The sequence below is a fragment of the Bos indicus genome, chromosome 17, assembly GCF_029378745.1.
Source record: "Bos indicus isolate NIAB-ARS_2022 breed Sahiwal x Tharparkar chromosome 17, NIAB-ARS_B.indTharparkar_mat_pri_1.0, whole genome shotgun sequence".
NCBI classification, from domain to species: domain Eukaryota; kingdom Metazoa; phylum Chordata; class Mammalia; order Artiodactyla; family Bovidae; genus Bos; species Bos indicus.
Genome location: NC_091776.1, coordinates 8298281 through 8316841, shown reverse-complemented (window position 1 = coordinate 8316841; position 18561 = coordinate 8298281). Strand labels below are relative to the sequence as shown.

General features: G+C 37.6%; 1 protein-coding gene across 1 annotated transcript in view; it reads right to left on the bottom strand.

The window, feature by feature from the left end:
* IQCM (IQ motif containing M) overlaps positions 1-18561 on the bottom strand; it is a 478048-nt gene that overhangs the window by 187239 nt on the left and 272248 nt on the right. Inside the window, exon 12 of the mRNA XM_070769022.1 lies at positions 17504-17638. Within this exon, the coding sequence (XP_070625123.1) occupies positions 17504-17638 (135 nt within the window). The remainder of the gene's footprint in view (positions 1-17503; positions 17639-18561) is intronic.

Genomic DNA, 18561 nt, shown 5'->3' with positions numbered 1-18561 from the left:
GATGTTTTTTGTCAATTGAACATATCTATGAACATTGAAACTAGGTATTCCATGAAAAAATATTTTATGCCAGTATTTGAAATATATAAGCTGCATGTGAAGGATTAACATTCAAAAAAACACTCTAAACATTCTGGCATGTTTTTTGTTATTTCCTACACATTTTGCTTATTGTGAAATGTTATACTCTATTTTAAGGAGATCATTTATTATAAAAATTTACAAATAATTCTATTATTTTCTCATGCTCCTCACACTCAGTTGCTCAGTCATATCCGACTCTTTGCGACCCCATACACTGTAGCCCAACAGGCTCCTCTGTCCCTAGAATTTTCCAGTAAAGAATACTGGAGTGAGGAGAAAGGCATTGAAACATGTATAATATCATATATGGAACAAGTCGCCAGTCCAGGTTCGATGCACAATACTGGATGCTTGGGGCTGGTGCACTGGGACGACCCAGAGGGATGGTATGGGGAGGGAGGATGGAGGAGGGTTCAGGATGGGGAACACATGTATACCTGTGGTGGATTCATTTTGATATATGGCAAAACCAATACAATATTGTACAGTTAAAAAATAAAAAATAAAAGCAATAAAATGAAAAAAAAAAAAAAATACTGGAGTGGGTTGCCATTTCCTATTCCAGGGGACCTTCCCAATCCAAGGATCAAGGCCACCTCTCTTGTGTTTCCTGCCTTGTCAGGCAGATTCCTTACAACTGCACCACTTAACCTTTCATAAAAGTGCTTACACATATGTTAAGTTACAGGACATTTACAGATGAGTACAGCAAGGGGAATTCTAGTTATATGCCAAAGTGCTTTCCTATCTGGCTCCCGGAATTATAATCTCAGCAATAAATAAATTACAACAGTGATGTCAAAGTGAGAAGGGAATTACCAGTTCAGCTTACTCTAAGTAGATCATGATCATCACTTCCCTCAAGTAGGCAGCCCTAAACTAAGCATGAGTTGGCCGCACCAACCAAAGCAGATTGAATAGTTGAGTCCTTTCTCCAGAACAGGAAGAAGAAAGAACATGAAGTGACTGACATGTATGAACCTGCAGATGTGTTGCCTTATGTAAAATACGCATCCCTTCGTTGTTATGGATTGAATGTTTACATCTTTTCCAAACTTCATATGCTGAAGCCCTAAGCTCCAATGTTATATTAGGGTGAGGACTTTGGGAAGTATCAATAATTAGGCTGAGATGATGGCATGAAGGTAGCATTCCCATGATGGAATTAATGTCCTTATTTGAAAAGAAACTGACATGAGAGCTAACTCTCACCCCAAGATTAGGATTCAGTGAGGGGACTGTCACTAAGCACCAAATCTACCAGCACTTTGATTTCTGACTTCCAGCCTCTAGAACTGTGAGGAAAAATATCTGTTGCTTAAATATTCTGTATATGGGAGCCCAAGCTGACAAAGGCACTAGGTTTGTTGGTGAAAAAAATCTGTAGTTTTAATTTCAATGCATTTGTCTGCAGAAACTATTACAAACAATAATTTCTTGAATGTAAGCTGGTAGCTACCAGTTTTAAAAATTCATTACATGCAGCACTATCAGAACCAATTCCACAGAGGAAACTGCATACGAGTTACCATTCTATCTTATTTTTCTTTTAACAGTAAGAATAATGCCTTTAATATTAAACATTTGTCCTGATTACACAGTCCATTCCTGTTGGCTCATAACAGACACGGGCCCTGTGCCGTTTATTAACCTTCCTATGAACACAGTGTTTCCAGCAGGTGTCTGATTAACATAACTGGTCACTCAAGCCCCATGTTGGCCACCTAAGAAAGTAGCTTTGCCTGGCAGCAAGGCCAGCTCCTTTATCACCTCATGCATTTGAATCGTAATCAGATTTAATCCTCTTCTAACTTTCCCTTTTGTTGGGTGACTCACACTTGGCCAGCTATGAACGCATGTCCTCAAGTTCACCAGATCAGTGCAGAAAACTATTTGAATATGCTTTATTAGATATGGCCTCAGGATATATTACAGCTGTTCTCACCTTAAAAACCTTAACAACACCACACAAACTAAATAAATGAAACAGGAACAAAATGTCCTTTCGAAACCTGGTAAACAAAGGTGATGCTGGTGTGATACCAGGACCCAGGCCATGCTCAATCCCTAGGAAGCGGCGCACACAGCAGACCTAAAAGAGATGCCCCATGCTTAAAGGCACATCTTTCAACAGACCAAACAGGTTACTGCCGAAGAAGAAACCATAATCTGTGTGTTACTCGAGGATCTCCACAGACTTGCCTGGAGAAGAGTTTTGCAGACTTCTGGGAAGAGCAGACTTTTCCTGAAGGGTAACTAACAAGGTATGTCAACTGAATCATCTACTTTCTATCATCTCTAGGACTATATGGATATAGGCTACCTTTTTCATTTTTTCCTAATCCACTAATTTTAGAGGAAGTTTGGGAAGATTTTCTTTTCACCTTAGTACTGGCATAGGTCCTGCATCCTGCTGTGGCTGATGATACCATCTCTCCCCTCCTTACTGTATACAAGGTTCTCTTCAGTGAACTGGATCATCACAGTGAACAAGATAGATAAGAACCCTGTCAAGTTGAAACCAACAGCATGTTGGAGGACACAGACTATAAACAAACAAACAAAAAAATGTGTTTAATATAATACCAGATAGTGATAAATAGAACAAGAAAAATAAATATTAAACAGATGGAAGCCACTAATACCTGAGAACTTTGTATGCAGGTCAAGAAGCAGTAAGTAGAACCAGACGTGGAACAATTGACCAGTTAAAAATGGGGAAAGGAGTACATCAAGGCTGTATATTGTCACCCTGCTTATCTAATTTATATACAGAATACATCATGCAAAATGCCAGGCTGGATGAATTACAAGCTGGAATCAAGATTGTAGGGAGAAATATCAACAACCTCAGATATGCAGATGATACCACTTCAATGGCAGAAAGCAAAGAGGAACTAAAGAGCCTCTTGATGATGGTGAAAAGGAGAGTGGAAAAGCTGGCTTAAAACTCAGTATTCAAAAACCTAAGATCATGACATCTGGTCTCATCACTCCATGGCAAATAGATGGGGGAAAAAATGGAAACAATGACAGACTATTTTCTTGGGCTCCAAAATCACTGCAGATGGTGACTGCAGCCATGAAATTAAAAGACACTTTCTCCTTGGAAGAAAAGCTATGACCAATTAGACAGCATATTAAAAAGCAGAGACATTACTTTGCTGACAAAGGTCTGTCTAGTCAAAGCTATAGTTTTTCCAGTAGTCAAGTATGAATGTGAGAGTTGGACCATAAAGCAGGCTGAGCACTGAAAATTGATGGTTTGAACTGTGGTGTTGGAGAAGCCTCTTGAGAGTTCCTTGGATTTCAAGGAGATCCAACCAGTCAATCCTAAAGAAAATCAGTCCTGAATATTCACTGGAAGGACTGATGCTGAAGCTGAAGCTCCAATATTTTGGCCACCTGATGCAAAGAGCCAACATTGTGAAAAAGACTGATGCTGGGAAGGATTGAAGGCAGGAGGAGAAGGGGACAACAGAGGATTAGATGGTTGGATGGCATCATCGACTCAGTGGACATGAGCAAACTATAGGAGATAGTGAAGGGCAGGAAAGCCTGGGGTGGTGCAGTCCATGGGGTTGCAAAGAGTCAGACACAACTTCGGGACTGAACAATAACCAACAAAGCAATGGAGGAGGACCGACGGCAGTGGACAGCGGGAGGAGAGCGGGACGTTTCAGAGAAGAAAATCAGGAAGGGCCTTTCTGAGCCAATGATATTTGAGTGGAATGTGAGTTAAAATTCTAGAAGAGTTATCGATGAGGAAAGAAAATTCTAAATAGTAGAAATAGCAAATGCAAAGAATTTTCTGTATTCAAAAAAGCAAATGTCATTAGCCTGACTGGAGTAGAGCAAGCAAGAGGGAGGGTATAGGACCTGAGGTCAGAAAGGTAAAAAATATATCGTTTCTTGGATGTTTGGAGTTTATTCTACATGTGATATGAAGGAACTGCAGTTTTTTTAATTTTATTTTTAATTATTTCAGACATATAGAAAAGAAATCAAGGGGGGAAATGAGCTCTGTATACCCAGCACCCAAATTAACAAACATTAAAATACTTGACTCTCCTTCACATCTGAACAGCAACAAAAGAAAGTACCAAACAAGATAAGTAAACTACAGAGATCCAACACAGTATTTTACACCTATATGCAATAGCACTGCTGTTGTTACTGTTGTTTAGTCACTAAGTCACGTCTGACTCTTTGCAACCCTATGGACTGTAGCCTGCCAGGCTTCTCTGTCCGTGGGATTTCCTAGTCAAGAATACTGGGGTGGGTTGCCATTATATTGTGCATTTAAAAATTTGTTAGTGGGACAGATCTCATGGGATATATTCCTACTACAACATAAAATAAAAAAGGAAATAAGTCAAACAATAATTTATAAGATCTTTAGAAAGGAAACCATTGAGAAACATAATGTGTAAATGCAAAATATGTGATTTAAAAATACATAATTTTATAATTTTCATACAATTTATAAAACATAAAGACTTAACCTATTAGCAGAAAAATGTAATATTAAAAAGAAGTCCATGGTCTACAAATTATCTCAACATTAACTGGATTTTTAATGGAAAGAAAAAATTCTCACATTTATATAAAAGTTAAAAAAAAATCAAGAAAGTGCAAAGCAAAAAAAAAAAAATAATAAAGTGGTAAACTCTCCTTGCCAGGTATGGCTCATTATAAAACTACACCAGTTCAGGTGCTGGTGTAGGGACGTACCAGCTTCCCAGGTGGTGCTAGTAGTAAAGAACTGCCTGCCAAAGGAGGAGATGCAAGACACAGGGTTAGATCCCCGGGTCAGGAAGATTCCCCTGGAGGAGGGCATGGCAACCCACTCCAGTATTATTACCTAAAGAATCCCATGGACAGAGGAGCCTCGTGGGCTATAGTCCATAGGGTCATGAAGAGTTAGACACAACTGAAGCGACTCGGCACACACACACATAAGGATATACAGAGATAAAGGAATTAGAACAATTTCTAATAGAAATGAACCCAGAAACAGGCCCAGATTTAACTGGGAGTTGGTGATGGACAGGGAGGCCTGGAGTGCTGCGATTCATGGGGTGGCAAAGCGTTGGACATGACTGAGCGAATGATCTGATCTGATCTGATCTTGACATCTTGTAGCATATCACTCCCCTTATCTTTCCCTCTATGTCTCTCTCTCCCAGACCCACAACCTAATGTGGAGCTCAGATTTACCTGTGCCAGAGAGCTCTCCTTTTATCCAAAAATCTCATTATTTCACCAGCAGCTTCCAGCGAAGTTTCATCTGGGCTAAATTCACAGCATATCTACTGTTAGGTTATTAAGATGGAGGTTTTAATTTCACACTTGGTATTTTGAATGCTACATTCTTACTCTGTACCAATGTTCCCTCTCTTTTCCATAACTGACTGGGCTCCCTGACATGCCTAGACTCCTTACAGAGCTGTTTCTTCTTTGGTGTGAAAAAAGAAAAAGGGAAGTAATCATTACTCTGAATTTGCTATCTTCCTTTACCATTCATGTCTTTCTGATTTTACTACATATACATGTACTCTCAAGCAATATAAAATATAATCTTGAATATCTACAACTTGTCGATATAATAATGTGTCTCTGAAACTTTTTCTTCACTTATAACTTTTCCTTTTACAAATATTCATCTAGTTGATGTATGTAGCATTAGCCCACTACTTAATTGGTGTTTATTATATATTTCATGGATTCTTTTTATACATCCAAAGTGCTTTCATGTGTGCGTGCTAAGTCACTTCAGTCATATCCGACTCTGTGACACTATGGACTGTAACCCACCAGGCTCCCTTGTCCATGGTATCCAGGCAAGAATACTAGAGTGGGTTTCCATGCCCTTCTCCAGGGGATCTTCTTGTCCCAGGTATCAAAGCCATGTCTCCTGCATTGCAGGCAGATTCTTTACCATCTGAGCCACGAGGGAAGCCTAAAGTATTTCATAATATGTCTTAAAAAGAAAAAAGGTATGGGCAGTAAAGAAGGAAACAGACATGGCAAATAGACTCAATAGTTTGAGGAATTTCTTACAAAAGAGAGCAAAGAAATGGAATGGTAATTTAAGAATGAAGAAATAGTAGATTACATAGCATCCAGGGAGGGTGTTTGTAAGATGGAAAGTTTCTTAGCATGTCTATATGCTCTTAAGATACAGTTGACAGAAAGAATAATTGATAGAGGTGAGACAGAAAATAATCTGGAGCAAGAAAGTAAAGTGAAAGTGTTAGTCACTCAGTCATACCCGACTCTTTGCGACCCCATGGACTGTAGCCCACCAGGCTCCTCTGTCCATGGAACTCTCCAGGCAAGAATACTGCAGTGGGTAGCCATTCTCTTCTCCAGGGGATCTTCCTGACCCAGGAATCAAACTCAGGTCTTCATTGCAGGCAGATTCTTTACCTTCTAAGCCACGAGTGAAGCCCAAGAAAGTAAAGACAGGAGTAAAATCCTTGAGTAAGTCAGAGATAACAGAATTCTGTGATCAAGAAAGGATGAAAGGGAAAGTTCATCCATTGCAAGAGGAAGAAAAGCAGGCTCTGAGGCTGAAGAAGCTGGAAGTCTGACGGGTTGGGAGGTCAGAAGACAAAGTAGTCCTTTCTAATGTGTCTGCTCTTTCAGTTTCATTAGAGACAAGGTCATGAATAGAAAGGAGGAAGACGAGATGTTTAAAGTTTGAGGAGGGCCAAGTTCATGTGGACTGTTAATCAGGGAGAGGAGGAGCCTGAATTAACTTGAAAAGTGGAATAAAACTGGTTGGCAGTTCTGAGGGCCCACTTGACATTTGTGATCAGAAATTGAAAGTGAAATAAATCGGCATATTTATATTCTTCTCCAGCAATGCCATGTTTATCTGTATGAACTAGGCAGAAAGTTGGTTCTACCAGATCCAGCCTCTTGGAAAAAAAGTGAGGAGGGTAAGGAGGTTTAAAAAGGATGCATGGGTACCATGGAATGAATTAAGATGAGTAAGGAGAAAGGTAAAAACAAAAATCTCTGGGGTTATGAATACTGTATAAAGAGCCTCTTGATGAGGGTGAAAGAGAAGAGTGAAAACGCTGGCTTAAAACTCAACATTAAAAAAACTAAGATCATGGCATCTGGTTCCATCACTTCATAGGAAATAGAAGGGGGAAAACTGGAAACGGATTTTATATTCTTGGCTCCAGAATCACTGAGGATGGTGACTGCATCCATGAAATTAAGTGACACTTATTCCTTGGAAGGAAAGCTATGACAAACCTGGACAGATTATTAAAAAACAGAGACATCACTTTCCCAACAAAGGTCTACATAGTCAAAGCTGTGGTTTTCCAGTAGCCATATACAAGGATGTGCGCCTTGGATGACAAAGATGGCTGAGTGCCAAAGAACTGATGCTTTTGAACTGTGCTGGAGAAAACTCTTGATAGACCCTTGGGCTTCAAGGAGATCAAACAAGTCAATCTTAAAGGAATTCAACTGAATATTCATTGGAAGGACTAATGCTGAAGCTCCAATCCTTTGGCCACCTGATGCAAAGAGCCGACTCACTGGAAAAGACCCCAATGCTGAGAAAGATCTACAGCAAAAGAAGAACAAAGTGGAAGAGGACGAGATGGTTAGATAGCATCACCTACTCAATGGACATGAATTTGAGCAAACTCTAGGAGACAGTGGAGGACAGAGGAGCCTGCAATCCATGGGTCACAAAGAGTAGAGCACGACTTATGGTCAGAACAACAAAAATCAATACTGTAAATACAGGAAAGTTAACGGGCTGAAAGTCCCCATGGGGATGCAGATTTATTGAAAAGATCTAAGAGCCAAAAAGATATCAAGAGGTGATTAGAGAGTAAGAGGCTAAAAAGAAAGATGAAAGATGTTACTACGAACAAGAAAACCTAGTTACAACCTAAGAAGTAATTAAGTAACTATCAGAATGCAATCATTAGAAATGAACACTCTAGAAAATGAGAGATCAAGATCATGAAAACTGTTTTCTGCAAGCACCTTCAGAAGACTGAGAACATAAAACCACTGGAAATAGCGAAAAAAAAAAATCTTCAAGGTATTTCAAATGCTGCTGCTGCTGCTGCTGAGTCGCTTCAGTCGTGTCCAACTCTATGCAACCCCATAGACGGTAGCCCACCAGGCTCTCCCGTCCCTGGATTCTCCAGGCAAGAACACTGGAGTGGGTTGCCATTTCCTTCTCCAATGCATGAAAGTGAAAAGTGAAAGTGAAGTCGCTCAGTCGTGTCCGACTCTTAGCGACCCCATGGACTTCGGCCCACCAGGCTCCGTCCATGGGATTTTCCAGGCAAGAGTGCTGGAGTCGGGTGCCATTGCCTTCTCCAATTTCAAATGCTATGTCCTGCAAATGGATATTAAGGAGATGGTTATCATCTGCAGACTAACCATTTAAAATATGGTAGTTATAGTAACAGGCCTCTTTGTCTTTTATTGTAACTGAAACATCATGGAGAACCATGGTATTAGGAGTATTCCAAACAATGATTGGTTCTAGGTATCCTCCAACAATACAAAAGTATGCCATCAGCAAGAGGTATGCAGTAGTTATACTAACAATCATCTCATTCCTGAGAAGCTACACTACTCCTTATTCTGTACAATAATTAGAACTGTTTTTCCAAGGGCAGATTAAGATTTACCTGCTAGAAATTAGTTAGCTGATATGGGACATTAACTCAACACAAGTGTTCTCATTCTCTTTCTGGCTCCAGTCACCCAAAGGTGAGGCTCACCTGCATGGCACAGGCATCTTAGTGCAGGTCCAGCATACCAGTGACAGTTCTATCCTCTCTTTCCTCAACCAATTCTTTGGAATTCCAGACAGCGAAAGTTATAGGGATTATCATTTAATCCATTCAAATTTATTTCTTACTTTGAAAGTCTGGGTACATTAACTTCCTTACAATCAAAAGATTTGGAATTCACTTTACAACTCATTTAAATACACGAATATGTTATGAAACCTTGGCAAAGAGCCATGAGTTTAAGTGATTGATATTAAATGCAAAACTCAATTGCTAGAAAATATGCACAATAAACTGTAGGTGTATAATCAAATTTATGTTTTCTCCGATTGGTACTATGGATTAAACTCCACAGAAAATAAAGAGAAAGAGGAGATTATAGTATCTGCCTTTCTTATAGGTAGTTATTAGTGCTGGTGGGAGTTACTAACTATAATACACATGCCATACAAATGTGCTTATATATGTGTTCCTATTTTTACCACAAAGGATTATAACTGCATTCAAGGACATATGTGAAAATCAAGTCCTCTCTATCCAAACCACTAAGCAACATAATCTAAAAGGATGCTTGGTCCTTCATCATACTAAAAAATATATAAGCATTGGGAGATAAAGAATAATTGGCAGAAATACTTCAAAAGAATAGAAACATGAGATATTTACAATAAAATTCCTGGAAAGCTATTCTGTAAAAGAAGTTTGCTCTATAAACATCTTGCATAACAGGCCAACATGACTCTGATTTAAAAAGTAATAATAACACTTCCACACAACAGTACTGGCATGTTGATTTCAACGCGGCAACAGTCACCAAAGTTTAAATTTTGGAAACAGAAATACCAAAGTGAAACTCTGATGGGCTTATACCTAAAGAAGAAAATTTTAAGGAAACAATCCTTTAGCATTAACTTTTGGCCTCTAAGCTGCCAAACTCACAGCATTCTGCAAGAAGCTTGGTTTTATGAATCTGAATCATAAGCTTTCATTTCAATAATACTGGTAACTTAGATCAGCGTGATAGACTTCACATCATAGCAGTATCATGGTGCCTTACTGAGCAGAGCTTAATTCTTTTTGAAAGCTTGATTCTGAAATGCTAGAAAACGTTCATTCCTAAAGGAGACTTAAGAAGTAAACTGAGAACTGTAAAACTTACTTGACTGTAAAGGTCTGAGAACCATTCTAAGTCCTTTTAAAGTTTTCACTTCACTGTGGGAAATCACAGTATTCTGGATCAAGTGAAATGCCAGAAAAAAAAAAAGTTCTTGAATGCCATGTTTATGATGTTGGAATAATTATATCATAAAATTTTGCATTTCACAAGAATTTCTGATGAAACATTTTATATTAATGTTTCTTTCATTTATCAGAGCCTTGCAGAGCAAAGTTGCTCTCACCAGGGAATTTATATTCCTGATATTATAGTAATTCAGTCATATAAAACAAAGGCTTGTTGGTGGATCTCTGCGTGTTAGGAAGACTGAGTGTGTAATCTTAATAAACAGTGATCTAACAAAAGAAACCTAAAGCCTTGCTCTCGAACAGACTTATGAAAGTAATTATACCTTTATTGAAGTTATTCCATTCTCCAACCCCTGCTGTTCCTGTTGTTTCTTAAAGATGGTTATTTTCTACTTAAAGAAAACAGACAGGCTTTAGAAGAAGAGCTGGTGTTAAGTACTATTACACCATTTAATCAGATTCTCTGTGCAGCTTATAGAACAATAGTACAAATATTTCAACCTAAATAATAAAAGATTCAAAGAAACCCAGAATGGTTAATTAGGGTAACCTAATAATTGGAGTAACAACTCACATGATGGTAGGATAGCAATTAGGGGAAAACAAGGCTTCCAAAGGCGATGGCCATTCTCAGGGCATATCATTAGCACAGGATTTCATAGGCTTGGCACAGCCATGGATGAAGTGATAGAAGGCATTAGCAGTGTTAAATAATGTAAGATGAGACAAAATGTCAAGAACCATCTTTTTAAAAGTTTTAGAGGAGAAAGCAGGAGGAATTTTAGGAGCAGCTGCTTGGATTAGGTAGCTGAAGCAAGGTGATGACACATGTTTCAGGATTGCTCTTTGCCCCGAGGGTTCCGTCTCCAGTTTATTCAGGGGGTATTTGAGCTCTAGGGAAGAGTGTTTAAATAGCTCCTACTGTCACATAACTGATTTATAACCAAAATCTAATTTGCATTATGAATTTGGAAACAACCATTTCCCATAGGCAGATGACAGGTGGAGAAGGGACTTAAAACAAGGAGAATCCTATAGGGAGAAGCAACCACAGTCCAACTAGATCTCAGTGAATGATCTGGCATCTTTTTTTTATTCAGCAGTTTTAGTAACATCGTGCCTTCTCCAGGTACCCACCCAGCAGACACATGTCTCTGCTATTCAGAGTTACTAGCAGCCCTGTAAATTCTAATTTGCTTTGTATACAATCCTTTATGCATTAAACCTTATCTTTATTTTGTAATCACCTTGTTAACACATCCTACAGTGATGCTCTCAAATCTCAAGTACACTCTATAACTTTCCCTGGTTTCCAAACTTTAGCCATAATTTATATTGGTATCATTTTAGCACTTGATATATATGTGAATGCATAAACACTTACAACACTGTATTTATCGTTAAAAATGTGCATGTCCCTCCAGTTATTATGGAGACTGAGACCTCTGAACCACATTACATTTCACAGCCCATATTAAGAACTCAAAAGATGTTTGTTAACAACATTTGCAATGATTTTATAAAAAAAAATTCTGGATTGTCTCAACTAAGGAAGACATCCATATAATATGCTCTAATGAATTTCCTTTCACTTTATGACTTGTACCTGAAATTATCCATTGGATAAGAGAATGTGCTTTTATCTTTCACGTGGCTGAAAGCATTAGAGAGTACCTACTAAAATACCAGGGGAAAAAATGGCATCCTGCTACCCAAGGGTTATAGACACCACTGAAAAAACCTTTATATATATGTAGTGCACAGAAAGGGTCTGTAGATTCATGAGACGTTAGCAGGAAACCCATCAGAGCAGGTGGGATAAACATCAAACACTTCTCAAGTTATCCAGTGTTGCATAACAAAATATTTAATCCTGCTAAAAAATGTCATGGCAGTACAATTCAGGGAACTCATTGGTGGAGGGGAGATGATATTAGAAAGTCTCTTCCTGTTGTTCAGTCATCAGCATAGCTGCCAGGCTTTCCTAATAGTGACCACATGCCTAAATCATCTTTAGTGCTTCATTTCTGATAATGTGATTTTGTGCTAGGAATTATACTTATTTACCTGCCTCTGCATTTTTTGAGCATTTTGTCCTCCTCTAGTGAACAAATGTAGACCTATATAGGTCATAGGCTCTACTCAACTAGATGATGACAAGGATCTCAAGACCTGGCCAATATCAATAAGCGCAAAATGAGAATTGTTTTCTCCACATAACAAGCCGTCAAAGGAAGTTCAATTGACATGAAGAGGTGACAAAAAGGTCAACACCCATGGGCGTCAACAGTATACATAACACACTTCATCGGAAATGTAAGAATAAAGGTGCAGATACTGCAGCTCAGTTGGTCAGGACACCCCGTGCTATGTCGCCACGTAGCCCTCAACTGTTATGTGGTCACAATCTCATACAAAGAAATTCAAAAGCCAGACAGATTGAAATTGAAGTTTGATGGATGGAGGCTAGAAATAAAAATTAACTCCTTGTGAGAAGCAGTGAGCTCACGGCCTGAGATTTGTTCTAGCAACATAAATATACAGTGTATTTATTTTTATTATATAAAATTACATTAAAAAAGGATTATTTTATTATATAAAAAGAAGACAGATTGCCAGACACTTTCCCCGACCTTTACAGTCCACTAAGAGACCTCTGTAAGACCTGGCGACCCTCTAGGCAGTAGCCACATGTCATTCTGAAACATAAAACAGCTAGTAGTTTTCATTTCGTCTTTGGTTTTAGTATGTATTTTCAAAATGCTTTATGCTAAAAATGTGTTAAATTTCTTTTTTAGAAGTTATTTAAAATAAGGTTTTTGTAACACATTACCTCTGATACTTCTGCATTCTTTCATTGTTAGAATTTCTTTGGCCCTCGAATACTCTTACTATCTATTATCTTTTAAAAATCCTCTTTAATTCCTTTTCTGCATAGACAAAATCTTATTGTTAAAGAGCTTGCTCATATGAAAAAAAATAGGGGAAAATCATTATATTATCCCCAGTTTATAAATAAAGTCATATCTTGAAAATATAACAGGAAATCCAGTGTTGTCTGCTTTTAGTAAACAAAACTGTGCCCTAAGGAGCAGGGGGCCCAGGCCACAGTTACAATTTGCCACCAACGTGGGAGCTTGAAATAATTCATATCCTACCTCAAACTATTGTTTCTTCAGATGCAGAGAATGTCTTAGGTTTTAAGACTTTTCATCTAGGGCTCCACAGTGAAAGTGGACTTCATTATTGAGGTAATTTTAATTGCTGAAAACAAACTAAACTTTCTATTCTCATGTTGAGAAAATGCTGGAAAATTTCCCAAGTTCAAACTTCTAAAAATTAGGCAGATGTGAGTATATAATATAGAATGAAATGTATTATTTTCTTTAATATATGTCATTCTATTGTTATTAGTTTCAATTGTTGAGATGTAAATGAACATCAAGGAAATGTTCTCATGTCTGCATAAGTGAAAGTAAAGTGAAAGTGAAGTCGCTCAGTCATGTCCGACTCTTTGCGACCCGTGGACTGTGGCCCACCCAGCTCCTCCGTCCATGGGATTCTCCAGGCAAGAATACTGGAGTAGGTTGCCATTTCCTTCTTCATAGTCTTCAGTTTTCAAGATCAGCCTCTACATTCAGTCTGAAGTTGCTTCATTCTCCCAAAGAAAGATTTTCAGACAAAAATCATATCCTCAGTTACAATTTTTGTTACCATAGTGATAAGAAGGAAAAAAAATGGAAAAAAAAAAAAAGCTAAAAATACCTGAACGCAAAGACAGTTTTGAAACTTTGACCTACTTGGTGTCATACACTGAAGAAGTTAATCAATTGAATTAAGAACACATGAGCTGGTGAAATATGCTATTGGATGAAAAAATGTGTAGGTTGCACACCTGGAGCTATTATCCACAATCAAAGAAGTCAGTATGAATGAAGATGATTGACAATCCAACATGCATAAAATCAGATTCCCTTACCAGAAGCAAGCAGAAAACACTAGCTCCATTTCCCACAAATTTTTGGTTTTCTTTCTATTATTTTAGACTATCTCTATTTAAAACTAATGCTTCTTATGAATTAGAATTGTTTAACTGGATGTAGCAACACAATTGGATATATATTTTAAATTATGTTAGAGTGGCTTCTTCTATAAAGGAAAGTTTCCCAATTTTAGGCATTATAATAAAAAGAGTATGTTTTTAAGCTAACTGTTCTTTTGAAAATTCTAGTTTTAATAAGAAATTTAATAGAGTGAAGCATTTACAGAAAACCTACTATATCACAAGGCATTATCTAGTCTGTGAAAGATAAAAGGCAGTACTTGCTGTCAAGAACATTTTAATCATCCATCTAATTATATTTTTGTAATACTGAACTTTTAAATTCTACTCCACATAGTAAAGAGCATTGAACTTGATTGTTAAAGCCCAGGGTTAAAGTTTCAGCTCTCCTAATAAGCTTTAAAAACTTGCTAAGTCTCAGTTCTCTCATCTGTAAAATGAGCATAAACGAACATTATCTCCTGTAGTACGCAGGTCATTATGATAATCAAGAAATGATATGGGTAGAAACCAATGGATGACATTCAATACAAAAATATCTATAGAAATAAGTCATTCAACAATTAGGTTCAATATTTTAACATCTTCAAAATTTTTAAAAATTATGAAAATTAATTTTCATAACTTATTTCAGTATACTAAAGAATTATTTAAGAATAACAGACATTTATTGGTACTTAAAATGATCCACAAGTTTTACATGAATTATTTCATTTAAAAGTCACAATAGCCCAACTATTTTGATAGCATTATCTTGCTTTAAACATATATTAATAAAATAAGAAATAGCAGAGATAAATAACTTGTCCAAAGACATACAGCTAATAAGTGATGAAGTCAGGAATTAAATCCAGGCAATCTAAACCTAAGCCTCTAGGATACACTCTAAAATAATTAATAAAGGAAAATACCACTATGAAATTTAATTGGAAGAAAAACTTATGTTTTTAAATTACTAACACTAATCAGAATAAGTTTCTGAAATCTCTAATTGATTCTACTTCGCTGCATTCAACTTTTTGAATTTTATTATTTATTATAAAGAACAATGGTAAGAATTTAAATGTACGATAGTAAATGCTTTACAGAATACCTTTATGATAGAGTTATTGCTCAGTCATAAATAATGTTGTAAAAGGTATTTATGGCTTGGGAACTAAGGAGTATTGTTAAGCAAAAAATGTAGATTTTCCAACATGTGTGTGCTCAGTTATTAAGTCGTGTCAGACTTTTTGTGACCCTATGGAATGTAGCCCACTAGGCTCCAAGGGATTTTCTAGGTAAAAATACTGGCATGGGTTGCCATTTCCTTCTCCAGGAGATCTTCCCAACCCAGGGATCAAACCCATGTCTCCTGCATTGGCAGGCGGATTCTTTACCAGTGAGCCCAACATGTAGAAAATTCCAATTTTCATAAAACTGTTCTATGTGAAGGAAAAAAACTGGGAATGATAAGCATCAAATGTTAATTGCTATTTGTTAGTAATTTTATATATTTCTATATTCTCAGATTTTCTATTATAAATGCTCAATGTTTTTTCAGTGGGAAAAAGTTGCTTAAACATTCAAAGTGACCTGGATGCTTCTCCAGTCTGTGAACAAATTTACCTAGAAAACTTTTCTGGGTACTAAGGATGCAACAGTGGCGAAACAAAGCCCGTACGTAGGTAAAGTATTAGGTCAATTTACACTAAGAACTAACAAAAAGAACTTCAACCCATGATGAAGCTTCAGCCTAGTCACTCCAACATTAATCATACCTTCTTACTGGCATGGGGGCCCTTCTCCTCTATTAGAAAAAAAGATCTTGAAATATTTTATTTGTTTACCTTTTCCTCTCAATTAAATTTTGGGTACCTCATTCATCATCTCTAAACATGCTAGTAAGCCATAGCATTAGGGTGGACATACAAAGAAATGTTGAGAAAGGAGTTAAGTAAAATTCATTGAGACTTCCCACACCTTGGTGACAATTTCCACCCCCTTATCAGTATAAAGAAAGGAGAAATGTTGCTCCATTTAACTTATTAAATATTCCTATACAATGCATACTATCCTTTCGCGTATTTACTGTTAAGAAATGATTTTATTGTGTCAGCAATAATTTATAATGTTTAAACATTCAAACTTGACTATATTTTTTGTACCAAATATATTTAGGAGAAATCATTGTAGCATCAGTATTTAAAATATGGTGGTTTTAAATGTATTCAGATACAACATACTGTATCAAAAATACATTAAAAGCTTTTTAAAAGCTAAAATCATCTCCTCCACTCCTTTAAAGGTAACTTTTTTCTTAATTTATTTTTTACTGAAGGATAATGGCTTTACAGAGTTTTGCTGTTTTCTGTCAAACCTCAATATGAATCAGCTATAGGTATACATATGTCCCCTCCCTTTTGAAACTCCCTCCCATCTCCCTCCCTATCCCACCCTCTAGTATCAACCCCTCTAGGTTGATACTGTATTAACTCTTAACCTGTTATTTAAACCTTCTTTCATATGTATATTAACATTAGGTTTTAGCAATTTGAAAAAAGGGATTTATAAGAAAAATCTGGTCCCATCACTTCATGGCAAATAGATGGGGAAACAGTGGAAACAGTGGCTGACTTTATTTTTCTGGGCTCCAAGATCACTGCAGATGGTGACTGCAGCCATGAAATTAAAAGACGCTTACTCCTTGGAAGGAAAGTTATGACCAACCTAGACAGCACATTAAAAAGCAGAGATATTACTTTGCCAACAAAGGTCCGTCTAGTCAAGGCTATGGTTTTTCCAGTGGTCATGTATGGATGTGAAAGTTGGATTGTAAAGAAATCTGAGTGCCGAAGAATTGATGCTTTTGAGCTGTGGTATTGAAGAAGACTCTTGAGAGTCCCTTGTACTGCAAACAGATCCAACCAGTCCATCCTAAAGGAGATCAGTCCTGAATATTCATTGGAAGGACTGATGTTGAAGCAGAAACTCCAATACTATGGCCACCTGATGCAAAGAGCTGACTCATTGGAAAAGACCCTGATGCTAGGAAAGATTGAGGGCAGGAGGAGAAGGGGACGGCAGAGAATGAGATGGTTGGATGGCATCACCAACGCGATGGACACAGGTTTGGGTGGACTCTGGGAGTTGGTGACGGACAGGGAGGCCTGCTGTGCTGCGGTTCATGGGTTCCCAAAGACTCGGACATGACTGAGCGACTGAACTGAACTGAACTGAAAGAAAGTAAGAGAAGAAACATAGGAAAGATCAAGGGAGGAAAACAGGGAAGAAATAAAGAAGGAAGGAGAAACCAAAAGGAAAAAAAGAAATGAAAATGACTTACCTCTATGGACCAGGTCCCAAACCTCATCAATTTGCTGGTGGGTTGGGAAATGACCACAATCGTTGAAGTACTTAAGGAGTTCACTTTTTTCTAACCCTTGCCAATCTTCTCTTTTAGCAAACATTGTTTCATAGACTACAAAGGAAAAAGATATTCGAAAATATTTTCTTTGTAAATAATATATCACGTATATTCCCCACCTGAAAGTATCATTGGGATTTAAAAATACTTTCAGTCCAGTTTTATTCTGATGTCTGTTAGAGCAGCAGCAGATTAGCCTCCTGGGGGTGTGAGGAGAGGAAGTGGGCATGCTTCTCCCTCCCCAGGCCCACAGGAGGGAATCTGGACTTGCTTCCCCACAGAGAACACAGGCACCCTCCGGTCAGGTTTGCTGGACAGATGTCCATAGACTCTGCAAACATCACTGTTCAAACCACATCATAAGACATAGCGCAGGGTTTCTGGGGACCTGACTTTTGTTGACATATTTCGTCATTTCTTTTTTTTATTATTATTACTTTTGATTCCTAATTTTTCCATCTCTTTTTTACTTCTACCCGCATTTAACTGCTTGGTGAATCCACTCTGGACTGTTTACATTACTGCAGATTTTTCCTGTACAGTGTCTACTTTTTGCTGACTTCATGCACTTCTACTTCCCATTTTAATGTCTTTTGTGACTCCTGGCTCAAGACTTCCCCAGAAAACCATTCAGTTGATTCACCCCTCACCTACTCCCCATACTTGGTGTTAGACAAGGTTTAGATAATGCCCAAGGGAACGGACACACGTGATTTTTAAGTGTAGTTCTCCATTGGTTCTTTTCGAAAAGGTGAAATTGAGTCTCCATTCTGAAGTATATGGATTAACCCCTTGAAAGTGATTGTTAACCAACATTTATAAGATGAGAAGGTCTGTGCTCAGTACAGGTTTAGCTCTGAAATACGGGCTCCAAATGGCAAAGGGCACCAGAGTGGTTTCTAAGTGAATGTATCACCCTGGCAATCAACAATATGGACTTCAATTTTTAATCCATTCATGTATCCACTCAGTTGAGG